The following is a 27,802-nucleotide window of genomic DNA, read 5'->3' as shown; positions in this document are numbered from 1 at the left end:
GTCGGAGCTGACACACACACTTTTTTTAGTATACGAGCAGTGGTGAGTGTCAGGGGGCTGGTCAGAACTAACATCTATTTTTCTCTCCTGTCTTAGCTATCGCCGTCTACCAACAGCATGTGCCACTTCGTAATAATATTGAACATCGATAAGCTCTGTACCACGGTCTTATAGACAGGTCTGGGCACTCCAAGCCCCTTTCTATGAACGCAGCGTGACCGTCTTGAAGTCTGTGTTTCTCAATTTGTGCACCAAAGACCGGAGCGCTGCAATCTCCGAGGTCGGTGTATGCATTCTGAGTAGGCCTCTCCCTCACTAGCGCTAGCGGCGAAAATCACAACATTGGCATCATTTTCGAGCACGGTTTTACAGCCGGAATGCCCAGACCTGTCTATAAGACCGTGCTCTGTACCGACCGTGATGTTCATTAACCATGGGCTATAATAATAGTATGAAAATCGGAAAACCGTAGAACTCACTAACTCGAACTCACTTGATGTCAGTGTTCCCAACCGTAACATAATTAGAGTACATGTCACATAATTTCACTGCTGGCACTATGTAACATTGGACCCGTCCTATAACCCGTAAACGTACTATAATTTCACTTTCACTGCATCACATGTGAATTTTTCCTCGTTTCTTTCGGATGTTTAGCTTTAATATTTTTTTTTTCGCACCGATTCCCCATATTTTCCGTAAGACCCGCGGTTCGACCATCGGTCCGTTTCACTAAAGGACCACTAGGCAGTGAATGCGAGCGTACGTTCAGCGCGGTAATTTTGATCAAGACGAAAACTCGTAACAAGTTGATAACCCCGACGGTTAATGGGTTACTTCTAGCTGGCCAAAGAGTGAAAAAAAAATTGTGTCATATTTGAACCTCTGGCCGACGAATACAAACGAATGAACAAAAACACCCTTTATCCGCGGTCGATTCCAAAAGCCACTGCAACGGCAAGCAATACAAACGTCGACGAATCGGAACTATCCGAAGATGATTTTAGGATGCCAGAATAATATAAAGTATTTTCGTTGAAAAAAAGACGTTATTTTAATAAAAAGTTGAATTTGAGTGTTTACAGTGCTTTTTGTTTCTTTTCAATCAATGAGTTTTACGTTTTTCAGGTTTTCCGAAAAGTACTAGAATTTTCTTATGCGTACGATAATGCTACGGCCCTGGCCACATAATTCTGATCGACGGGGTTGGGAACGCTGCTTGATGTTCAGAATCCAGCCCCAGGTCTGGAAACTCCCGTCGTGTGGGTAGTTCGCTTATGGATGCCAGACGTGTAGTTCATGTATTGCCCACTGTGATCGCTGCGACCTAAGCTCCGGCGCGATGACGATGGGTGGGGGAAGTGAGGTAGAGGCAGCGCTAGCTTTTCAATCTCTGTCACCGCAATGTATATTTCTCGTTTTTGATATTATTGTAGACTATTATAACACGCAGTAAAACGCAAATGCTTGGTTTACGAAACCTCTGACCATTCCAACTTTATGACACCTGGAATTGCGTGTTTCCATTTCTCGCGCAAAACATTGTCATTAGGCACCCGGAAGAACGACACCTTTGCATTATCGGCTTTGCGGCCGGTAGTGCAATGAGGAACCGTGCACCGTCTTGGCATTTTCGCCAATTTTTCAAAAATGTATTTTTTCTTTTTACTTAATTCTATTTTTAAGCACAACAAAAGCAAGACACAACGTATGAGAGCACAACAGAGCACAATATACGACATGGCGATTTTGAGGTTAAGTTTGAGAATACGCAGTAGCTGGATAGATCGCAGAGACGAGTAGTGACGGGATTACGATCTAATCCAGTGCTTCCATAAGCGTTCTACCCCAGCCCCCTGACACAGGCTGCTAAAAGTGGTTCACAAAATGTCCCTTGATTCTGCCGCCAATCTCCACCACTAGGGGCGCTAGTAGTTGTCTGACAAGCTTGCGTGCGGTCAGCGAGGGCAGCGATCGTGTCAGAAGTCTACTAGCCTCACGTAGAGGAACTAAAAAACGAGGACAAAACGCATAGGCCCGTATTCATAGTCAGTTCTTAAATTTAAGCACGGTCTTAAGTCCTCGTTTACCATGACTTGAGATAGGACTTCAGGGTCTGAAGACCGTGCTTAAATTTAAGAACTGACTATGAATACGGGCCATACAATTTTTTAGTATACGAGCAGTGGTGAGTGTAGGGGGTCCAGTTCGGGTATTTTCGAAGGTCACTCGACAATAGGTTGTGTGTGTGCGTGGGTTAGGTTCGGGTATTTCCGGATAGATTCAGGCAAGTTCGGGTAGGTTCGGGGATGTATGGTTATGTGTGTGTAGTTTGGGTTCGGGTATTTTCGGATAGGTTCGGCTAAGTTCGGGTAGGTTCGGGATTCTTGACACGGCAGGGGCGGCGGCGGCGGCGGCGATATCTTTATATAATATAGAACGATATATGTTCATTGATATATGCAAGGATACATATCAACATACATAAATAAATGAATAATTACATAAACTGAGGAGTTGAGAAAATCCCGTACAACAAATATTATGTATGCCTAAATTATGCAACGAAAATATAAGTGTCAATCAAATACATGAATCTGTATCGTTTATATTTACCTGACAATATCAAATTTTTTATAGGTGACAGTCGCATCTCGAAGATGCGATTTTTTACGTAACCAACTTTTAGCTGCAAATATTTTTAAAAAATTTTGAACTACTTCATTTTCAGTTCTAATCGTTTCAGGAATGTTCCTACGGAGAAATTTTTGTGCTTTGTAGGGCATTTTTTAAATCATGAATTGAAAAATTCAATGTCTCAAGTTTTGAAAATGACCGAAAATTTCTGAAATATTTTTCTCTTTGCTAGAAGCACGTTGAAGATATGTCGAAGGCCTATTTTAAGAGTTTTCCAAAAATTTGGAAGCGGTAATTGGGTTTTAATTAAGAAAAATTACGCAAGTTCTTGAATACATGTGAAAATGAATAATGAAAATGAATCTATCATGAGATTCGTTACAAATTAACTGAAATGAAAATGAAAGTCTTGTGGGTTCATTTTATATTTTGATAAGCTGTTAACATTGTCGTTCAGTCCTACAACTTTTTGGAAATCTGACGAAACATAACTCAAAAAAAATTTTTACCTTTAGCATAATATTGACGTAAATATCAAACCATATTTTTCTTCTCAATTGTTGAAATGCTAAATAGTAATTATTGTCAATTCATAGTTTCTCAATGTGCTAAAAAGGACGGAAAAATCTGACTTCCACAGGACAAATATTGTAATGTTCAGAATGATATAAATAACATTATTGAAAAATCAACGGCTGTTTGTCAATGACTGATTTTCAAGGGAAATCGTCCGATAGCTTTCAGATTATTAGATCCTGTTTCCAACGCAACATTATCCACAAAGTCAATTTTTATCCTGTCGGCTGTACGTACTATCGTTATCAAAAGGTACTCATAGTTATAATCTGCTACATAGTTATACCTTGCACTGTTGCACATTTGTCTAATTTCGAGAGGTGAGAATTAACTACATTGTTACGTGTCCGAAAGGTGCAGTTGAAAAAGTTTAAGAAGCTGTTAAAAAAGAGACATGTGGTTTGTAGCCACCTGCAATAAAAAGAGTACCGAACACGGTAATCGAAAGTAGTATAGCAAGAAGGTAACCCGAGATTCCATTTGCACGAATGTAAAATTGAACATACAGATCACTTTGTCACAAACCATAATCATCCATATCATATAAAAATATTTTTTCGGAATATTTAGTGTTATAAGTCCGCGTAATAGATTTTTATTGTTGTTAAGTGAAAAATGCGTCAGCTCACAAAGTACAGGCACGTGGCTTTGGAATTTAATATACATGTATCAGAAAAAGTAGAAGCCGGTTGCAAAATTTTTCAGAAGCTTAGTCTTCTGCGTTCAACGATTAGCTCAACTTTGAGAAAAATTACCAGTACTAACTATTACCAACGATATGTTTTGGTTTGCAGAACTATGCAAAAAATCTGAGAAACATCATATAATGAGAAACATCAGAAACGTGCGCTCCACGTATTACTCAAACCTCGACTTAAAGTAATGAAATTTAAACATTTCTAAAATCTCGAAAGACTTAAACTGCTTTCGGTCAATTATATTGACTTCGGTTGCTAACTTTATGGACCTCACACGACTTCAAATCCCCCGTCTGTCAATCAGGTCCTGAACGGTATCTTGCAAAAATGTAAGACGGGTCACACCATTCAGGCGCCGGGTTGCTGGTCGGTGCGTTGGACTCGGGTCCGGCTTCATCTGGACAAGGTTTTCGGCAGTTTCCCTTGTCTGTCGTGCAAATGCAGGTGTTTCTACCTACCACTGCCAACCCCCAGCTCTACTCTACTGTTAATTAAATGTATTGCAAATATAATTATAATAAATAAAGGATTATTATTATTATTAAAAAAACCGTCGATACAAATTTGATGTTTCTACTGACCAATGTACAATGTTTTGTAGAGTTCGGAATTTATAAATAAGGTTCGTGTGGATAAACATGATCAATACTCTTTGCCGCTGTTACTTCTGATCTCTAAGCAGGGTCAAAAATAATAGCACACCAGAAGCAGAATGAAGTACAATAACTTTATTTTCTTGGATCACCGCATATCATGGAAATATGTGATAATACTGGACTAACCACAAAACGATATGCAGTAAATAAATTGTAAATATCTCACGACATACGTGAGATATTTAGATTTTGGCAAAAAATGTTACGGCAAGCCCTGGTCTCCGCTATATTCTGTTCAGACGTGAGAAAAATATTGAAAAAATACGTTCTGGGAATGTAGTTTCGCTATGTGTGTTGTATAGGCGGTCGAAATAGACGTTTTCATCGCCTGATTAATTTGTACATGAAGTGATTTGACGTCACAAGTCTATCACTGCTTTATCAGTGCCAACGCCGGATTTAGTCGGAGGGCAACCTAATCATCCGAGGTACCAAGGCCAACGAGTGCCGCGCGCTAGCACAGCACCTTGACCTAGGAATCAATCAGGTAAGTAATAATAACGCCACCACATAACAAGAAGAAAAACTTGAAAATTGGGCGATCGCCGATCTAAAGTGTGTAGCTGATAATAATTGCTATTTGTCTCTTTCATTTAAATTCACGATCGTGTGATTAGGGAAAAATCCTATAACCTCAGGATCCAAGATTTTTTCTGCGGTTCAAAGTTTTTAAGTTATTTAGCTGTCCTAGAAGTTTTGGGACACCCTGTATGAATTTAATTCAATACCACACGGATTATTTCATTTTTACAATTAATTTCATAAGATACCATAATTTTAGGCCCTGAATATAATAGGCGCCCTTTTCTTGGCCGAGAACACTGATTTTGTTCGCGCTTCGTGAGTAAAATGCTCGTTAATAATAAAAAATATAGGGTGCTGAAGAATATCTCGCCCGGGGCTCTCGGTTGACTGAGACGGCGCTGTCCGACGCAGCTTTTATCTCGAACAAAACCTGTGTCTCTTTAGTAGTTCATATATGCGAATATACTACCGCAGCCGAAAAATGCCAATTTATAATCTCAGGCAGTAGGTATAATAATTTTCTGCAATGTTTCATCATATTGAGCAATATGACTACTCGACAAGCGTTCATAGAGGCTTATTGAAGTTATCGATATTTTTAAAGTGTTTGACGAGAGCTGTGCTGGATTTCTGATAGTCTGTTGATCATCTAAACCGAAGACGTTTCGTAATATTGAACAATGCGTGTGAAAAATTATCTGAAAACTTCCAATTATACCCTGGTGAAAATTTTTACAGAAATTGGAATTTTTTTCTTATTTCGTACAAAATTGTAAATACGCATAGTTTTTCACAAAGAATTGTTAATCTTCTTTAAAAATTGTAGTGTCTTGTAGATTTTTTACTGAAAAAATACAAATTTACATGAAAATCTACAAGTTTTTATTAAAAACTATGCATATTTACAATTTTGTACGAAAATAATTTTGCACAAAATTGTACGGAATGTTCTAATTTCTCTAAAAATTTGAAGTAAATACTAGAAATCATTTTCCTCAGGATATATAGTCGGTGACAATTCACATACCCAATTTGTCAAAACATCTTTGAACCAGCAATTATTGAAAACTTTTTGTGCAGGCCATTACATTTGATAGCCGAAAGTAACCGAACATTAGGTAGTGTCGATTAGGTGACGTTTATAGATTTACACCACGTTGAGGATCGTAATTATGGTAATCCCCAAGTTTTTTAAATGATTTCTTGTAAATTGGAACTAAAAAATCTGTTTTGTAAAAATATTTTAAAACGGATGTCTAAGTGAAGAAATTCATTTTCAAATTCAAGTAGTTTCCTTTTCACTGGCAATATGAATAGCACAAAATAAATATAGTCCACCAATGATTGGAGTCGAGGCAGCAAATGTCTTTACGTTTAATACTGAAAATAATACCTACCTTTAACTATCCTGATTCTATGATATTTTAACCCGACAAAGTATAAAATGTGTCGGTATAAATCGACATGACTTTTCTGTTTGAGAAAAACTCGTAGCCTTCTAATTGAATTAGTGACGCAGCGATATTTTACACAATACAGTGCAGTCGACGGAATTGTTATTATTATTATACAGTATCTACTGTTGTAGCCTATAAGAAGGGGATTCTGTATTATGAGCAGTGTGGCTGACGAGCAGTATACCTAGCTATAATATATAAAACGAGCGCAGTAACTCTCCAGCCAGTCGTAGAATTGTCATATGTTTAGTTGTACGGGTAAAAGGTGTTATTTTTAAATTTGCGATGGATCGGTGGGCAGGAAAAATCGCTCTTGTTACCGGAGCTAGTGCTGGAGTCGGCGCTGCCACGGTTGAGACTCTCGTTCGAGAGGGTCTTACTGTTGTCGGCATAGCCAGGCGAGTGGAGAAGATCGAAAAACTTGGTGAAAAGCTACAGGACGCGAAAGGCAAGCTCTGGGCGAAAAAATGCGACGTCACCAAGGAAGAAGAAATCCTGGAAGTCGTCGAATGGATCAAGAAAACACTCGGAGGCATCGACATCCTCGTTAATAACGCTGCGATGGCTCATTTTGCATCAATTTCCGGTAAGCAGAACGCGGTTTTCATTACTGCAACTAGCTGAGACCATATTATGAAGCTATGCAGTCGTCTATGAACAAATTTTCGAATCATCTAAAAGCAAACTGTCTCATTTTTTGATACAATTAAAGAGACTTGTGTTTTGTGATTTCAATCATGAGTTATTTTTGGTGAAAAAATCGGAGTCAAATTTTTGAAAGTTATTTTTAATTAAATATTTCCACCCGTTATTGGCCGTTCTTGAAAAAATTGGAATTTTTAAGGAGCTTGTGAAATTCCCTATGTATTGCGAAAACATCATCCGACTACACTGACAAGGAAAGGTATCAATAGACTGGGGCAAAAAAATTGACTATTTTTTTTTTTGAAAAATATATTGAGAATATCATTCAGTATGGCAAAAAAAAAATTTCATGAAATTTTAAGCCCTTAATATTAACTTTAAGAGGTCTATCATCGCTATTTTTGATTTTTAGTAATAATTTGATGTTTTACGTCAGAACTGTCGAAATATTGAAGTGAAAAAATTTATGTTCACTTATCCCTTTATAAAATTAAATTCCCTACAAAAAAGGTCTGATTATAGATTTTTGTCAGACAAGCCGTTTCCGAGTAATTAAGCCTAATAAATTGATATAATTTCTCGAGAATTAATCGAGAATTAATCGAGAATTAATCGAGAAATTATATCAATTTATTAAGCTTAATTACTCGGAAACGGTTTCTCGAGAATTAATCGAGAATTAATCGAGAATTAATCGAGAAATTACATCAATTTATTAAGCTTCATTACTCGGAAACGGCTTCTCTGACAAAAATCTATAATCAGACCTTTTTTGTAGGGAATTTAATTTTATAAAGGGATAAGTGAACATAAATTTTTTCACTTCAATATTTCGACAGTTCTGACGTAAAACATCAAATTATTACTAAAAATCAAAAATAGCGATGATAGACCTCTCAAAGTTAATATTAAGGGCTTAAAATTTCATGAAATTTTTTTTTGCCATACTGAATGATATTCTCAATATATTTTTCAAAAAAAAAAATAGTCAATTTTTTTGGCCCAGTCTAGGTATCAAGCCCCCCCGATTTCGTTCATTTTAGAATATGCTATTCTTCATCGTAGAAAAAAATAGGGGATACATGTTTTTGCGTTTTTCGAAATAATATCACACAGAAGGTGAATTACCCCCATACACGCGCAACCCAAAACCCATCAAATTGGTACTATTTTGCTTCAGTTCATCTTATTTAATATTACAAAGCTCTTTTTAAGCAACAATTAAGGTACTTATTCGTTCAGATAACATTTGGTTGCATTAATGACAAAAACTATCCTCCCAAATTTCCGACCGCCTTCTGGCAGAGTTGATTTGGCAGTCGTGGAATCTTGTGGCGCCCGGTATTTCAAGGATTTGTGAGATCACTGGAACCGATTCTGACTTTGAAATTTTATATTCATCACATAATGGATAACACGAAAATACAGCAATGTGATATTGTTAGCTTTATAAACCGAATACAATTAATGAGGTAGACAGGGGCGTATTTTATTTCATTTTGCACGAAAAACTCAAAATCACGTGTCACGATCTATTATCTGTTCTTTCAAATGCAAATAATTGAATTAAAAAACATGCAATAGTTTTTTAGTTATAAATAATTCGTAATTTAAAACTTTTATGATTTTTTACCATTTAACCCTTTCGTAATCGGACAGAATGCATTTTTCATTATTTGCCCTAAGAATTATCCTCCAATTGGTTTCATTCAAATATCTCAACATTTTCATGAGAAACTGGAAAACGACCACCGGGGATTTCCAACTTTGGGGGTTGATTTCACTCCTTTAAGCCGATTTTCCGCCGATAAAAAAATACGGATCGCTTATATTTCGATTGAGAATAACATATCCTAAAAATGAAATGGCGGGGGGGGGCACCCCGATACCTTTCCTTGTAGGAGAAGGAATGTCGGGTATTTGACCATTAAACGATAGTAGTAATTTTAACTGTAAAAATAGTTATTTTGTTCATTCTGTATAGTTCATTCGACCATTCTGCACAGTCAAGTTGACTATTTGAGGCGTTTAAAAACATTGTTAATATCGACATAGTTGATCCAGCTATACGTTTCATTAAAATAATACCTAGAATTATGAGTTCGACCGGACTTGAGGACTCTGGCGAAAATAATTTATACGTCAAACTACGAAAAATTGGCGGTCGCAGAAAATCTTAAAAGATTGTAGATAATCGTGAAAAATCGATGAACAAATTTCTATGAACAATTATGAAAATTGCATGTTGAAAGTAGATTTAATTTTTTTCGTAGAATTTCGTAGAAAACCATGTAAATTAACGAACAATTATGAATATTTATGACTTTCTACGAGAAGTAATGAAAATTCCATATTGGAAGTAGATTTAATTTTATTCGCAGAATTTCGTAGAAAACTACGAGTCTTAACGAAAAATTATGAATGCCTACAACTTTTTATGAAAGATGATTTCATTTTCGGACCAAAACATTACAAAGTTATCTGCGTAGAACCGCGTTGCAGTTTATAGAAAAATACTTTCTATTAATAATTATGAAAATTCACAATTTTCTGTGAAAACTAATTACAATTTCGGACCCGAGCCATCCGCTAGATGTCGCATCACTCTCACAAGGAAAACTTGTTGCAGACAACTTAAGTACCGAGCAAAATTTTGGTGTATTTCTGAAGATTGATCTTCTTATCTTTTGAGTACGATCTAGAAGGATTTAGAGAATCTGTCGTATATTTTTGATATCATGTTCTCTCAATTAGGTGAGTCTATTGATAAAAAAACTTAGCTAGAGATACAATAATCTATCAGAAATGATGAACTTTCACAGAAATTATGACCATGCACAGAATTATAGAGAAGTAAAAAAACTGCGATAAATTACGTAAAAGTCTGATACTCTTTGGAAAATTCCACGATGAAACTACGAAATTGTTCGAAACGAAGTAGAAAATCGTAGAAAAGTTTCGTAGTTTGGCGTAAAAAATTTAACCAGGGGAAAGATGCTCCAAGTGCACTTGTACCACTTTCGCATCACGCGATTGGAACTTTTCCAGCTACCTGCAGCTACAATGATGCGCACAAGATGGCCCAGACGGACTTTAACTAGCACAAACGATTGTTTCACTGAAACAGGGCAGTTTCAAGTGTATGAAATCATGCTTAGTTCAAATTTATTAAATTTGGAACTTTTACCCTTTTTGCACAAGCCCTGTCAAATATGAGTTCAAAAATGGCATACTCGATATTCGGATGATTTGCAATTTCTATCTATCGAGGTCTGCATTCGATCATATGGTTCAAGTCAGCTGTTGTTAATTAACTGGCCCTGACTTACTGAGGCACAGTATTATTTTTGAACCCAATATCAAATCACCTTACAGACGGAGATACGGAGGGATTTCGGCGGATTTTGAACGTCAATGTCCTGGCAGTCGCTATCTTCACCAGGGAAGCTGTACGCTCCATGAAGGCGCGTCAAGTTGACGGTCACATAATCAACATCAATAGGTTGGTTTACTTTGTTCTCTGACACTTTGAGGTGAGACTTGGTTGTCCTTGGTTACCTTCTGGTTGACGATAAGTCGTTGACATTTTTTTGCAGTGTTATGGGTCATGGGGTTCCCGAAGTAAGCGACAAGTACAGTCTATACCCAAGTAGCAAATACGCGGTAACAGCAATGACGGAGGTCACGAGGAAAGAGTTGATCAAAGCCAACGCCAAAATCAAAATAACGGTAAGTGGGTAGAAGATGTACACAAAGAAGATTATGAAATATCTCAAAATCACTGAAACCTCGTCCAATCTTGTTAAAGCTTTGAAATCCTTCAGAATCATTTAAATCTTTCTAAAATCTCCAGCATCTTGTAAAATCGTTTGGAATTCAGTAAAACTTCGAGATCTCCGAAATTTTTGAAATTACACGGACTTGCTGAAATCCCTGAAACCTTAATTCTGCAATTAGTTGAAATCGAACCCTGGCGAAAATAATTTCTACATCAAACTACGAAAAATTACCGACTGTAGAAAATCGTAGAAAATAGTAGGAAATCTTAAAAAAGTGTAGAAGGTTGTAGATAATCGTGAAAAATAGTAGTATTTTTCATTAAAAAAATACAAATTTTCACGAAAAATTATTGAAAATGACATATTGGAAGTAGATTTAATTTTCTTCTTAGAATCTCGTAGAAAACTGCGCGGATTAATGAACAATTATGAATGTTTACGACTTCTTATGAAAGATAATTTCAATTTCGGATCCAAACATTAGGAATTTTTGCCTTCGTAGAACCTCGTAGAAATTCATCGAAAAGTACAAACTCCACAAAAAGTTACGAATTTTCACGAAAAATTATGAATATGTATAATTTTCTATGAAAACTAATTACAATTTTGGATCCAAACCATCCGCTAGATGTTGCACGTCTCTAACAAGGAAAACTTATTACAGACAAGATTACTGAGCAGAATTTGGATCTATATCCGAAGACTGATCGTGTCATGTTATAAGTACGATCTAGACGGATTTAAAGAATCTGTTGTATATTTTTGAACTCATCTTATCTCAATTAGGCAAGTATGAGGGGAAAAAACTTAGCTAAAAATACAATGATCCACGAAAAATTATGAACTTTCGCAGGAATTATGACCATAGGATTACAGAGACGTGTAAAAAAACTACGATAAATTACGCAAACGTACAATAATCTACAGAAAACTACGGTTCTGTACGAATATCAAGACCAAAAAGTTAAATAAATTACGCCAATACGATAACCAATGAAAATTAAAATTTTTCACGAAAATCTACAATAATGTACAAGAAATATATCCATTTCTACGACAAATGAACTCAACGGGTTAGAGCAAATTACAAAAATCTACGAACATCTATGAAAAAGTATAATATTTTGCGGAAAAATTCTGTGCCAAAACTATGCACGTCACCGAATTACTCTAGTTAATCGTGGAAATTTTTGTAGAAAAATCGTGAAATGAAATTCGTAGTTTGACGTGGAAATTATTTCCACCAGGGAAATCTATTTAGTCCCATAAAGGTCCTAAAACCCATTAAAATCTTTTATAGAGCATCAGTCCTGGTCTTATCAAGACAGAATTTTTGGCTGTTGCCACCACCGAGGCAGTGGCTGAGGCGGTTTACAGTCAACGACCTACATTGGATCCAGAAGATGTAGCTAACGCCATCGTCTATGCATTAGGCACTCCACCGCATCTCCAAGTATGTACCGATAATAAGATTGCTAATTATTTTCGACTTGCCACTTTCTCAGTTTTCTTATGAAGTATTGTTTCAATGTCTCCATTGCAGTCCGTATGTATACATAATTATATCCACACTCAAAGCTCTCATCTCTTAGGTATGTGAGCTGATATTACGCCCAGTTGGCGAATCATGAACGAATTTCCGGTGGTTATGAAACTGGAGCTGTGACCGCAGGATACTCGTACGGCATGATCGAATGCATTCGTTCCAACTTATAATTTTAACTCGAATCGACGGTCATCATGCGAGCTTATTATGCGAATACGCGGGTAAATCTAGAAACTTGCAAGTCATTGAATACACCCATATAAATATATGTATTGTATGGATTTTGTATTAATAAAAATTTTCGAGAAAGGAAAAAACACAAGCGGATAAATTAGGCCAACTAATTCATTTGCTCATTAATGATATCAAAGATCTGAATTCTTATCATTGTCGATGAAAATGGACGAGTAACAGACATTAGCAAATACGTAAACCAGGTAGTACATTTGTCGAAATTTCGACTATCACTTGACTAAGCTTGGCCAGTATAATCTCAACAGATGTAAAATTTGACTTAGCGTTGGCAAAACGGTCACTATATCTGCCTAAGATGTGATAATGACTGTCAATAAGTCAAAAGTCGAAGCTGTGCCAAACATACATCGACGAATATACTGAAAAATATCAAGTCGAGACAACGTCAAAACAAAAATTATACATCGTATAGAAATCGCCAAAGTGAATGTAACAGGATACGAAAAAATATTTCACAGTTTCGCTTGACTACTTCTGACTACGAGTATATTGACCGTACATTGATAACCTAGCGGACATTCGTGAACGCATGGTTGACATGTACGTACATACCTGGTGAACTCCTGGCTTGAAATATATCCTCAAGGTCCCTAGATTATACAGGTCAAGACACGCGTGTTCCAGTTTTTTTCACTATAACGTGGGCAAAAATTTCTATGCGCGTTCGCCCAAAAAATATCAAACTTACATTACCGCATTAAGCAGTTTTGACCAATTTTGCTCAATTTTTTGAGGTCAAGCTTTAATGAGTTGCTCCCTTAGTGTCCTGACGTTCACGAAATAAATAGAAGCACGCATATATTTCGAGGTTAATCCATAGACTTATAAAGATAGACTGAGCGCTCCTATAAGAGACACTGACAATTACATATAAAGGGTAGAGATATACCGGGAGTACTGCTCTCTCTTTTCAATCGGCGTCATGGTGGGAGACAACGGAGCAGTGGAAGTGGAATAGCTATAGATATAGGCGCATAATTTCGCCTCATTCTCCTCTACCGCCTCGATCCCCGCCACAAATATCGTCAGAGAGAGAAAGAAGTGCTCCCGGCATATTTCTGTCCTTTAAATGTTTGCTTCAAGCGGCTCATAAGAGCGCTCAGTCTATCTTTATAAGTCTATGGGTTAATGTGAGTAAGAAGTTTCTTCTCTGCATGCACGATGTATAAGGAGACTCTAATGTGTTGATGTTGTGTTTACCCTTTTTGAATCCTTGCTTCCGATGAGAAGCCCGTAAGACAAGCAATGCCGTCTATTGAATGATATGCGGATGTGCAAATCATTAATCTACGAGAGAATATTTGTTGAAAGAATGTAAATTCGAAAAATTGGTGATTTCGAAAAATTAACGACGGAGCCAGGAATCGAACCTGGCGTCTAGAGATGCTTGACCGGAGCCTTATTCCACTACAGGTTTACTCCACGGAGGTTTACACCACGGTCTTGCATACAGGCAACGAAGATCGAGTCACATAGAAGTGTACGGCCTGCAGGCTATTTGAAGCAAGAAAAGTTGGGTGCTCGGACGAACTATCACCCCAACAGCTAGGTGTCGCTAGTGGTGCCTTTGCTTTTCGGCTCACGTACAGCGCTCTATACTAATGCGTACAGTGTCCGTGGTTGGCTCCGACCGGCAGTTGGGGTGATCGTGCTAACTCTCTCGCTCTCGTTTGGAGCCATGGTGCGTTCTCTCTCGCGCCCGATCAATAATGAACCCAGAGTGGGGGGTCGGTATGATGTCTGTCATACTTTTGCCGATTTAAGCATTGATTATTTTTATTTTACGTGATCACAAGTACATTCTCGAGAGCTGTGAGACTATTATATCCGAGACAGCCGATTCATGCACTATAATTTTTGCTTCAGCTTTTCTGAATACATAATAGAGATAGTACTATATTTTTATGGATTTCGTGAACCTTGCTCCTGGTATTTCTTTATAGATTTTTCGTCGTTTTTTATTTATTTTTTTTTATTTAAACTTTTTTTTTATTCAATCGAATGTGAGCAACTGCACACAATTTATTAATTGCGTGTAGATACTATCATTTGATGTATAAAAAAAAGAAACAAAAGCCGGCGCGGTAAGAGAGGCGGAGAAATAAGGGGAGGGTCGATGTAGCAGCGTGGCCCCCCACCATGGCTCCACGCCGAGTACAAATCGCCGAGAGCACGAGCTTCCTAAGGCGAGCGTCGGATGGCTATACTGTCGACCGATGGTAGAGCCATCCTACGGATTTACGAGTCGCAGAAAGTTTTGCTTCAAGCGGCCCATAAGCCGTACGCTTCTATGTGACTCGATCTTCGTTGATACAGGTCTGGCAACGAAGCCAATTTTCTACAGAGCGACGTGGTTCTCTTGTTATCCGTGGTTTTTAGTGTTTGAAATAGCCATGTTGTGGCGCTGCTATCTAGGGATGTACGTGGGGTAGGGCAAGGGTAGGAATGAAAATGTGCCACCGAAATTATACTTGAAACGAAGCATATAACCTAAAATCAGCGCGTGCGTCATACTCACGGTCTTACATACGCGTGAAACGCTATTGCGTTTTAAATAAAAAGGTGGTTAAACCATGTGCGGTACCGCGGTGTAAAAAATTATCGAAATTGGTTAACTAATGAAAACAACACCGTTTCTTTAAACAACATACGTTTATTTCATTTATTACCTTCGTAGATTTATTATTCGTACATACACATGAAATTTATATTTTCTTTTCCTTCAAATGAACGAGATTGATATAGATAATTTGTTTACATTTTTTTCTAATATTTAAGTTATAGCCCCGCTTGGGGTTTAATCAAGCTTGGTGGTTTATTCGGTTAGGTCACCGCCTAAATTAATTCAAACGCAAGCGATGCAAGTATTCCATAACTTGATAAGTAAACCATAAATTTCGATAATGACTGCTGTAAATAGGAAACGGAGACGATACTCTTTGCCTCTAGTCTCCATACATATATAATTCATAATAATTATATCATACTAATATTTATATTAACTACTTTCATTCTTAACGATTCATTACTTGCAATAACAATAATAATATTATTATTAGGTTGGCGCTGCATTGCGCACGCGTTGATCATCCATCCCTCGATCAAAACGCCGGCCTGGCGGCCACGAAGTGAGATAAATAACCGGCCATGAAATGAACCACCCCCACTACCTTCGTTGCCAGACCTGTATGTAAGATCGTGGTTTACACCGTGTCATATTTGCTCTACATGAAAAGCATTCATTGTCATACGAAACTTTTGCCGCATTCTCACTGATTTTTTTGCCCACGCGTGTCTCGGGATGCTGTAACCAGAGATGAGTAGGGAGATCTCCAACGCTCGGCTTTTCGTGATACCAGCTAGATTGGAGCGTCGACGTGACACCTAGGCGGCCACGCACCGAAGGTGGCCCATTTCCGACCTGACACCTAGGCGGCCATGCACCGAAGGTGGCCCACAATCGTGTATATATAGATATACTCGGTCCCTCGAGCAAGTGGTTGCCAATCGCATCCTTGTCCCCGCTCGCACAGATGTTTCCAGGAATGCAAGAATTGGGATTTTTTTGTTTCAGTTATGAATGTCAGCGAATAAAAGTATCTCCAGATTTGATAAATCTTGGAATCAATTAGCGGACGCAGAACCAAATTAATTAACTATTCCCAGTCCGAATACTTTTTTTTTTTTTTTTAATATATATTATTTTTTTATTGATATGAAAATATGTGACGTCTGGTATTCTCGAATATTTGTGCACGCAGTCTATGGAAAAATATACGAAGCCAGCTCGATAACATTTATGCAAAATGTGCAATGGGCAAGTGGTTGGGGGAAATTTTTTTTTTCTCGAACTGAATCTTCCAGAGAAGCATCAGCGAATTCCAAGCAAGCTCCATAAACATACCGAGCAAACACGCGCTCGCGGACGTAGCTGTGGTGTGGCTGAGTGGATACCACATGAGGATGAATTTTCAATCACAGGTTTTTGCGCGAAGTTTTCCTGTATTTAAGTTAATTACTGCTGCCTTTGTTATAATACTGCATTCAAGTCTTAAACAAAACACTAAAAAATAAGTTAACCACTTAATGTAAAACAAAATGTTAGATCGAGCTTAAAATTTAAGCCGGAGTTACATAAACTAAGATAATTACAAGTGCAACATTGTAAATATTGTACATTTATTGTTCACCTAAATAAATATGGTTTCCTCCTCAAAAAAAAAAAAAAATGAGGATGGAGTGATGCGGGACACGGGTTCGATCGCAGTTCACTCTTTTTATTTTTTTTTAAATTCAATCCCGGCTTTTGTTTTAGTATTTTCGGAGAGAAAAAACAAATGAAAGAAAGAAAATTTCCAGAGCCGGTCGATTTTTTCCTTCTTTCCTTTTGCTTTTTGTTTTACTGAACCCACCCTTTTTGTAGTGGGGGTAACCCAGAAGAGAACAAATAATTGACACAATAAAATTCCGAGTGTGAATCGATTTGTTCCTCGTTTTTGGCGCCTCTTTTTTAATAAGGAAAAGTTTTGACAGTAATGAAAAATAGAGATTACTAAAAACAAATGTATTGTTTTTTAATAACACCGGCCCACAAAAAAAAAAAAAGTGGTCTGTACTTTTGACCGGACCTACCTATCTTTATGTATTTTGACGCGCTGAATCCGAATCTGGAGTCAGTTTTGCCCGTACACCCTCAAAATTTTGAGTAAATTGCAAAAGACCATAAAAATAGCCAAAAATTAGCAGTTTTGGTAAGAAAAAAATTTGTGGAACTATAGACCAAGTATGATTTTTATGCATTTTGGTCCGCTAAACCCAAATCTGAAGTTTATTCAACCATAAGCCTTTTAAAATTTAATTGGGTCAGTGTTATTAAAAAACAATACATTTGTTTTTAGTAATCTCTATTTTCCATTACTGTCAAAACTTTTCCTTAATAAAAAAAAACGCCCATTTTATATCAGTCTTGACGAGCATTTCTTAGGAATTTTGAGAGATGCGAGATCGGAACGACAAAATTAATTCAGTAGCAACAATGTATGGACCCCTCTCCTCTTCGGATATTGACAGCCAGTTAAGAGGCTTCACAGTGTTCAGTTTAATGCCAGCAGCTCTCGAGGTATCAAGATGGTAAGTGAATTACATAATTATTTTACATGCATGCAAAAACCGGCAGGTTTGACGCTCGTCTATTTACTTTATAGAATAAAAAGAGAAAAAATGGGAAGGACCTGTAGTCGTATTTTATACTTTATTTAATTTTCCTTGAATTGTCAAACGTTTTTATTTTTGATTGTATAGGAAGAAGATGTGTGGGGAATTCCATTCTAGTGCCCAAGAATGTAGTACACATTTTCGATCGTTTTAACTTTTTTTTTTTTTGGGAAAACATGTCCCTCAATTTCCAAATTTCCTTAATTTTTTGGTATTCAAATCGATTCTTAACAATTTTGCGCACAGGTGGGATTTCTTTAATTATTTTTTCCCTAAACCTGAGGATATTTCCTATCTGAGATCACTGTCGATAGGCGAGATTCCGGAAATCATTAATTACCTTTTTTTCTAATTAAAAAGAAAATCACATAAGTCACATCACTACTTTTCTAGCAAGTTTTTTTTCTCATGCCGGAATTGGAGTTGCTATTTATTTATTCGGTCATAAATTTCTCTATTATTAATGGATTTCAATTTTTCTGAAATCTAGAGGAATGCCAGAAGGCCTGAATATAGTTCATACCATTTCATTCTTTTTTTTCAAGTTATTCAAAGATCCAAGAAAACTAAAAACTTGCGAAAACTATAGTAAATGTAGAGATCCCATTATCGTCTCGTGCTTAAGAATCATATTTTTAATTATAAAATCAGTGTGAATTTTTTCAGAATTTTGAAAGAAGCGTTTTCGGAATTGGTTTTTCAATTTTTTTCTATTTCAGTGGTGGCTAAAGAAATCTGCAAAAAATTCCGACGCTGTTTTAAGTCGATTGAAACCGTGGTTGCAACATCATACCAAACAATTATCAAAAGCGAAGAGGGTGAGGTACATGGGTTGCAAATTTGACGTGGAATGCCCAACATAAAATGTATATGTATTAGGATGGTCGTTAAACGGATTTTTTACGTTAATGGCTTCGAATACAAAAAACCATCTCTCATTTTTTCAGATTTTCATTTCGAGCTCTTAGTGGCCTTATGTGATTTTCTTTTTAATTAGAAAAAAAGGTAATTAATGATTTCCGGAATCTCGCCTATCGACAGTGATCTCAGATAGGAAATATCCTCAGGTTTAAGGAAAAAATAATTAAAGAAATCCCACCTGTGCGCAAAATTGTTAAGAATCGATTTGAATACCAAAAAATTAAGGAAATTTGGAAATTGAGGAACATGTTTTCCCAAAAAAAAAAAAAGTTAAAACGATCGAAAATGTGTACTACATTCTTGGACACTAGAATGGAATTCCCCACACATCTTCTTCCTATACAATCAAAAATAAAAACGTTTGACAATTCAAGGAAAATTAAATAAAGTATAAAATACGACTACAGGTCCTTCCCATTTTTTCTCTTTTTAATCTATAAAGTAAATAGACGAGCGTCAAACCTGCCGGTTTTTGCATGCATGTAAAATAATTATGTAATTCACTTACCATCTTGATACCTCGAGAGCTGCTGGCACTAAACTGAACACTGTGAAGCCTCTTAACTGGCTGTCAATATCCGAAGAGGAGAGGGGTCCATACATTGTTGCTACTGAATTAATTTTGTCGTTCCGATCTCGCATCTCTCAAAATTCCTAAGAAATGCTCGTCAAGACTGATATAAAATGGGCGTTTTTTTTTATTAAGGAAAAGTTTTGACAGTAATGGAAAATAGAGATTACTAAAAACAAATGTATTGTTTTTTAATAACACTGACCCAATTAAATTTTAAAAGGCTTATGGTTGAATAAACTTCAGATTTGGGTTTAGCGGACCAAAATGCATAAAAATCATACTTGGTCTATAGTTCCACAAATTTTTTTCTTACCAAAACTGCTAATTTTTGGCTATTTTTATGGTCTTTTGCAATTTACTCAAAATTTTGAGGGTGTACGGGCAAAACTGACTCCAGATTCGGATTCAGGGCGTCAAAATACATAAAGATAGGTAGGTCCGGTCAAAAGTACAGACCACTTTTTTTTTTTTTGTGGGCCGGTGTTATTAAAAAACAATACATTTGTTTTTAGTAATCTCTATTTTTCATTACTGTCAAAAGTTTTCCTTATTAAAAAAGAGGCGCCAAAAACGAGGAACAAATCGATTCACACTCGGAATTTTATTGTTTCAATTATTTGTTCTCTTCTGGGTTACCCCCACTACAAAAAGGGTGGGTTCAGTAAAACAAAAAGCAAAAGGAAAGAAGGAAAAAATCGACCGGCTCTGGAAATTTTCTTTCTTTCATTTGTTTTTTCTCTCCGAAAATACTAAAACAAAAGCCGGGATTGAATTTAAAAAAAAATAAAAAGAGTGAACTGCGATCGAACCCGTGTCCCGCATCACTCCATCCTCATTTTTTTTTTTTTTTGAGGAGGAAACCATATTTATTTAGGTGAACAATAAATGTACAATATTTACAATGTTGCACTTGTAATTATCTTAGTTTATGTAACTCCGGCTTAAATTTTAAGCTCGATCTAACATTTTGTTTTACATTAAGTGGTTAACTTATTTTTTAGTGTTTTGTTTAAGACTTGAATGCAGTATTATAACAAAGGCAGCAGTAATTAACTTAAATACAGGAAAACTTCGCGCAAAAACCTGTGATTGAAAATTCATCCTCATGTGGTATCCACTCAGCCACACCACAGCTACGTCCGCGAGCGCGTGTTTGCTCGGTATGTTTATGGAGCTTGCTTGGAATTCGCTGATGCTTCTCTGGAAGATTCAGTTCGAGAAAAAAAAAATTTCCCCCAACCACTTGCCCATTGCACATTTTGCATAAATGTTATCGAGCTGGCTTCGTATATTTTTCCATAGACTGCGTGCACAAATATTCGAGAATACCAGACGTCACATATTTTCATATCGATAAAAAAATAATATATATTAAAAAAAAAAAAAAAAGTATTCGGACTGGGAATAGTTAATTAATTTGGTTCAGCGTCCGCTAATTGATTCCAAGATTTATCAAATCTGGAGATACTTTTATTCGCTGACATTCATAACTGAAACAAAAAAATCCCAATTCTTGCATTCCTGGAAACATCTGTGCGAGCGGGGACAAGGATGCGATTGGCAACCACTTGCTCGAGGGACCGAGTATATCTATATATACACGATTGTGGGCCACCTTCGGTGCATGGCCGCCTAGGTGTCAGGTCGGAAATGGGCCACCTTCGGTGCGTGGCCGCCTAGGTGTCACGTCGACGCTCCAATCTAGCTGGTATCACGAAAAGCCGAGCGTTGGAGATCTCCCTACTCATCTCTGCCCTCACTACCTTCGTTGCCAGACCTGTATGTAAGACCGTGGTCAGAAGTCTACTACTAGCGCCACGTAGAGGAAATAAAAAACGGGGACAAGACGCGTACAATTTTTGGAGTTTACTCCTTGAGAAACGATTTGAGTTATAGGGCCCAGTACGGAAATTATATGAGGAGTAAAATCAAGTGTAACACGAAAACTTGAGGCGTTATAGAAAGAGACAAACATATATATTGAACGTGCAAAAGAATGAGATGGAATACATTACACAGCGTATCCTATACTCGGGGTCTCCTCTTTGTGCGGTGCTTCGTAGTCTCACTGTATAGTTCACTACCTCTGGTCTGAGAGTTGAATGTGTGCGTATGTTTGTATGTGTGTGTTGTGTGCCTGCGTACGAATTTATAAGACGTGACGTTTTCACCTCAAAATATTTGAAAATATGGAAGAAATTGATTTAGATGATAATGAAGAAGAATCCGAAAAACACATGGATGTGGTTAATTGGGAAGCTTATCGTTTACATTTATGAATAATATACATTTCAAATACGAACAACTAGATCTTTTATTTAGTGTTTGTATTATTTTTGATTAATTGATTTAATATATTTTATATTTATATATTATTTTCATTACTTATATTAACCCTTAGCGGCACACATTATTCCTTACTTACTATCGACTTGAATTTTGTACTCGAGGGTTTTTGGTGTCGCTGATTACGAATCCGCACTGAAAAGTTGGAAACTCAAGATGGCGGATCCAATATGGTGGACCAAAACGCAAAAAGTCGTTTGACAAGAGCGAAAGTTAGTACTCGGGGGTTTTCAGGGTCGCTGATTACGAATCCGCACTCAAAAGTTAGAAATTCAAGATGGCGGATCCAATATGGCGGACAGAAAATGTAAAAAGTCGTTTGACGGGAACGAAAGTTGGTACTCAAGGATTTTTGCGGTCACTTATTACGAATATGCACTCAAAATTTGGAAATTTTTGAAGTAATATAAATATGCCGAACAATCACAGATATATGTTTGTTTCTCTTATCATTTTGGAAGATGCGTTCATTTACCCTCTTTTTCTATTCGATATATATCATAATTATCGTTCGTAAGGAGTAAACTCCAGTCGTGCGTCGGAGCTGACACACACACTTTTTTTAGTATACGAGCAGTGGTGAGTGTCAGGGGGCTGGTCAGAACTAACATCTATTTTTCTCTCCTGTCTTAGCTATCGCCGTCTACCAACAGCATGTGCCACTTCGTAATAATATTGAACATCGATAAGCTCTGTACCACGGTCTTATAGACAGGTCTGGGCACTCCAAGCCCCTTTCTATGAACGCAGCGTGACCGTCTTGAAGTCTGTGTTTCTCAATTTGTGCACCAAAGACCGGAGCGCTGCAATCTCCGAGGTCGGTGTATGCATTCTGAGTAGGCCTCTCCCTCACTAGCGCTAGCGGCGAAAATCACAACATTGGCATCATTTTCGAGCACGGTTTTACAGCCGGAATGCCCAGACCTGTCTATAAGACCGTGCTCTGTACCGACCGTGATGTTCATTAACCATGGGCTATAATAATAGTATGAAAATCGGAAAACCGTAGAACTCACTAACTCGAACTCACTTGATGTCAGTGTTCCCAACCGTAACATAATTAGAGTACATGTCACATAATTTCACTGCTGGCACTATGTAACATTGGACCCGTCCTATAACCCGTAAACGTACTATAATTTCACTTTCACTGCATCACATGTGAATTTTTCCTCGTTTCTTTCGGATGTTTAGCTTTAATATTTTTTTTTTCGCACCGATTCCCCATATTTTCCGTAAGACCCGCGGTTCGACCATCGGTCCGTTTCACTAAAGGACCACTAGGCAGTGAATGCGAGCGTACGTTCAGCGCGGTAATTTTGATCAAGACGAAAACTCGTAACAAGTTGATAACCCCGACGGTTAATGGGTTACTTCTAGCTGGCCAAAGAGTGAAAAAAAAATTGTGTCATATTTGAACCTCTGGCCGACGAATACAAACGAATGAACAAAAACACCCTTTATCCGCGGTCGATTCCAAAAGCCACTGCAACGGCAAGCAATACAAACGTCGACGAATCGGAACTATCCGAAGATGATTTTAGGATGCCAGAATAATATAAAGTATTTTCGTTGAAAAAAAGACGTTATTTTAATAAAAAGTTGAATTTGAGTGTTTACAGTGCTTTTTGTTTCTTTTCAATCAATGAGTTTTACGTTTTTCAGGTTTTCCGAAAAGTACTAGAATTTTCTTATGCGTACGATAATGCTACGGCCCTGGCCACATAATTCTGATCGACGGGGTTGGGAACGCTGCTTGATGTTCAGAATCCAGCCCCAGGTCTGGAAACTCCCGTCGTGTGGGTAGTTCGCTTATGGATGCCAGACGTGTAGTTCATGTATTGCCCACTGTGATCGCTGCGACCTAAGCTCCGGCGCGATGACGATGGGTGGGGGAAGTGAGGTAGAGGCAGCGCTAGCTTTTCAATCTCTGTCACCGCAATGTATATTTCTCGTTTTTGATATTATTGTAGACTATTATAACACGCAGTAAAACGCAAATGCTTGGTTTACGAAACCTCTGACCATTCCAACTTTATGACACCTGGAATTGCGTGTTTCCATTTCTCGCGCAAAACATTGTCATTAGGCACCCGGAAGAACGACACCTTTGCATTATCGGCTTTGCGGCCGGTAGTGCAATGAGGAACCGTGCACCGTCTTGGCATTTTCGCCAATTTTTCAAAAATGTATTTTTTCTTTTTACTTAATTCTATTTTTAAGCACAACAAAAGCAAGACACAACGTATGAGAGCACAACAGAGCACAATATACGACATGGCGATTTTGAGGTTAAGTTTGAGAATACGCAGTAGCTGGATAGATCGCAGAGACGAGTAGTGACGGGATTACGATCTAATCCAGTGCTTCCATAAGCGTTCTACCCCAGCCCCCTGACACAGGCTGCTAAAAGTGGTTCACAAAATGTCCCTTGATTCTGCCGCCAATCTCCACCACTAGGGGCGCTAGTAGTTGTCTGACAAGCTTGCGTGCGGTCAGCGAGGGCAGCGATCGTGTCAGAAGTCTACTAGCCTCACGTAGAGGAACTAAAAAACGAGGACAAAACGCATAGGCCCGTATTCATAGTCAGTTCTTAAATTTAAGCACGGTCTTAAGTCCTCGTTTACCATGACTTGAGATAGGACTTCAGGGTCTGAAGACCGTGCTTAAATTTAAGAACTGACTATGAATACGGGCCATACAATTTTTTAGTATACGAGCAGTGGTGAGTGTAGGGGGTCCAGTTCGGGTATTTTCGAAGGTCACTCGACAATAGGTTGTGTGTGTGCGTGGGTTAGGTTCGGGTATTTCCGGATAGATTCAGGCAAGTTCGGGTAGGTTCGGGGATGTATGGTTATGTGTGTGTAGTTTGGGTTCGGGTATTTTCGGATAGGTTCGGCTAAGTTCGGGTAGGTTCGGGATTCTTGACACGGCAGGGGCGGCGGCGGCGGCGGCGATATCTTTATATAATATAGAACGATATATGTTCATTGATATATGCAAGGATACATATCAACATACATAAATAAATGAATAATTACATAAACTGAGGAGTTGAGAAAATCCCGTACAACAAATATTATGTATGCCTAAATTATGCAACGAAAATATAAGTGTCAATCAAATACATGAATCTGTATCGTTTATATTTACCTGACAATATCAAATTTTTTATAGGTGACAGTCGCATCTCGAAGATGCGATTTTTTACGTAACCAACTTTTAGCTGCAAATATTTTTAAAAAATTTTGAACTACTTCATTTTCAGTTCTAATCGTTTCAGGAATGTTCCTACGGAGAAATTTTTGTGCTTTGTAGGGCATTTTTTAAATCATGAATTGAAAAATTCAATGTCTCAAGTTTTGAAAATGACCGAAAATTTCTGAAATATTTTTCTCTTTGCTAGAAGCACGTTGAAGATATGTCGAAGGCCTATTTTAAGAGTTTTCCAAAAATTTGGAAGCGGTAATTGGGTTTTAATTAAGAAAAATTACGCAAGTTCTTGAATACATGTGAAAATGAATAATGAAAATGAATCTATCATGAGATTCGTTACAAATTAACTGAAATGAAAATGAAAGTCTTGTGGGTTCATTTTATATTTTGATAAGCTGTTAACATTGTCGTTCAGTCCTACAACTTTTTGGAAATCTGACGAAACATAACTCAAAAAAAATTTTTACCTTTAGCATAATATTGACGTAAATATCAAACCATATTTTTCTTCTCAATTGTTGAAATGCTAAATAGTAATTATTGTCAATTCATAGTTTCTCAATGTGCTAAAAAGGACGGAAAAATCTGACTTCCACAGGACAAATATTGTAATGTTCAGAATGATATAAATAACATTATTGAAAAATCAACGGCTGTTTGTCAATGACTGATTTTCAAGGGAAATCGTCCGATAGCTTTCAGATTATTAGATCCTGTTTCCAACGCAACATTATCCACAAAGTCAATTTTTATCCTGTCGGCTGTACGTACTATCGTTATCAAAAGGTACTCATAGTTATAATCTGCTACATAGTTATACCTTGCACTGTTGCACATTTGTCTAATTTCGAGAGGTGAGAATTAACTACATTGTTACGTGTCCGAAAGGTGCAGTTGAAAAAGTTTAAGAAGCTGTTAAAAAAGAGACATGTGGTTTGTAGCCACCTGCAATAAAAAGAGTACCGAACACGGTAATCGAAAGTAGTATAGCAAGAAGGTAACCCGAGATTCCATTTGCACGAATGTAAAATTGAACATACAGATCACTTTGTCACAAACCATAATCATCCATATCATATAAAAATATTTTTTCGGAATATTTAGTGTTATAAGTCCGCGTAATAGATTTTTATTGTTGTTAAGTGAAAAATGCGTCAGCTCACAAAGTACAGGCACGTGGCTTTGGAATTTAATATACATGTATCAGAAAAAGTAGAAGCCGGTTGCAAAATTTTTCAGAAGCTTAGTCTTCTGCGTTCAACGATTAGCTCAACTTTGAGAAAAATTACCAGTACTAACTATTACCAACGATATGTTTTGGTTTGCAGAACTATGCAAAAAATCTGAGAAACATCATATAATGAGAAACATCAGAAACGTGCGCTCCACGTATTACTCAAACCTCGACTTAAAGTAATGAAATTTAAACATTTCTAAAATCTCGAAAGACTTAAACTGCTTTCGGTCAATTATATTGACTTCGGTTGCTAACTTTATGGACCTCACACGACTTCAAATCCCCCGTCTGTCAATCAGGTCCTGAACGGTATCTTGCAAAAATGTAAGACGGGTCACACCATTCAGGCGCCGGGTTGCTGGTCGGTGCGTTGGACTCGGGTCCGGCTTCATCTGGACAAGGTTTTCGGCAGTTTCCCTTGTCTGTCGTGCAAATGCAGGTGTTTCTACCTACCACTGCCAACCCCCAGCTCTACTCTACTGTTAATTAAATGTATTGCAAATATAATTATAATAAATAAAGGATTATTATTATTATTAAAAAAACCGTCGATACAAATTTGATGTTTCTACTGACCAATGTACAATGTTTTGTAGAGTTCGGAATTTATAAATAAGGTTCGTGTGGATAAACATGATCAATACTCTTTGCCGCTGTTACTTCTGATCTCTAAGCAGGGTCAAAAATAATAGCACACCAGAAGCAGAATGAAGTACAATAACTTTATTTTCTTGGATCACCGCATATCATGGAAATATGTGATAATACTGGACTAACCACAAAACGATATGCAGTAAATAAATTGTAAATATCTCACGACATACGTGAGATATTTAGATTTTGGCAAAAAATGTTACGGCAAGCCCTGGTCTCCGCTATATTCTGTTCAGACGTGAGAAAAATATTGAAAAAATACGTTCTGGGAATGTAGTTTCGCTATGTGTGTTGTATAGGCGGTCGAAATAGACGTTTTCATCGCCTGATTAATTTGTACATGAAGTGATTTGACGTCACAAGTCTATCACTGCTTTATCAGTGCCAACGCCGGATTTAGTCGGAGGGCAACCTAATCATCCGAGGTACCAAGGCCAACGAGTGCCGCGCGCTAGCACAGCACCTTGACCTAGGAATCAATCAGGTAAGTAATAATAACGCCACCACATAACAAGAAGAAAAACTTGAAAATTGGGCGATCGCCGATCTAAAGTGTGTAGCTGATAATAATTGCTATTTGTCTCTTTCATTTAAATTCACGATCGTGTGATTAGGGAAAAATCCTATAACCTCAGGATCCAAGATTTTTTCTGCGGTTCAAAGTTTTTAAGTTATTTAGCTGTCCTAGAAGTTTTGGGACACCCTGTATGAATTTAATTCAATACCACACGGATTATTTCATTTTTACAATTAATTTCATAAGATACCATAATTTTAGGCCCTGAATATAATAGGCGCCCTTTTCTTGGCCGAGAACACTGATTTTGTTCGCGCTTCGTGAGTAAAATGCTCGTTAATAATAAAAA

At 37.3% G+C, this 27,802-nt stretch overlaps 1 protein-coding gene and 1 long non-coding RNA gene across 2 annotated transcripts in view; one reads left to right on the top strand and one right to left on the bottom strand.

The window, feature by feature from the left end:
- LOC124211124 (uncharacterized) overlaps window positions 1-16,045 on the bottom strand; it is an 80,661-nt gene extending 64,616 nt beyond the window's left edge. The window contains exon 1 of the long non-coding RNA XR_006881396.2: window positions 16,031-16,045. This is a non-coding gene — a long non-coding RNA (uncharacterized lncRNA). The remainder of the gene's footprint in view (window positions 1-16,030) is intronic.
- On the top strand, window positions 6,710-15,994 carry LOC124212093 (farnesol dehydrogenase-like). The gene is made up of 5 exons (XM_046611839.2): window positions 6,710-7,135; window positions 10,570-10,696; window positions 10,791-10,923; window positions 12,274-12,426; window positions 12,566-15,994. Exons 1-5 carry the CDS (start codon window positions 6,835-6,837, stop codon window positions 12,602-12,604), a joined length of 753 nt encoding a protein of 250 aa, XP_046467795.1. The 5' UTR covers window positions 6,710-6,834; the 3' UTR covers window positions 12,605-15,994.
- Window positions 16,046-27,802: the final 11,757 nt, after the last annotated feature.

This window comes from Neodiprion pinetum, chromosome 2 (genome assembly GCF_021155775.2).
Source record: "Neodiprion pinetum isolate iyNeoPine1 chromosome 2, iyNeoPine1.2, whole genome shotgun sequence".
NCBI lineage: Eukaryota > Metazoa > Arthropoda > Insecta > Hymenoptera > Diprionidae > Neodiprion > Neodiprion pinetum.
The sequence above is the reverse complement of the archived record's forward strand: the minus strand, read 5'-3'. Positions and strand labels throughout refer to the sequence as shown.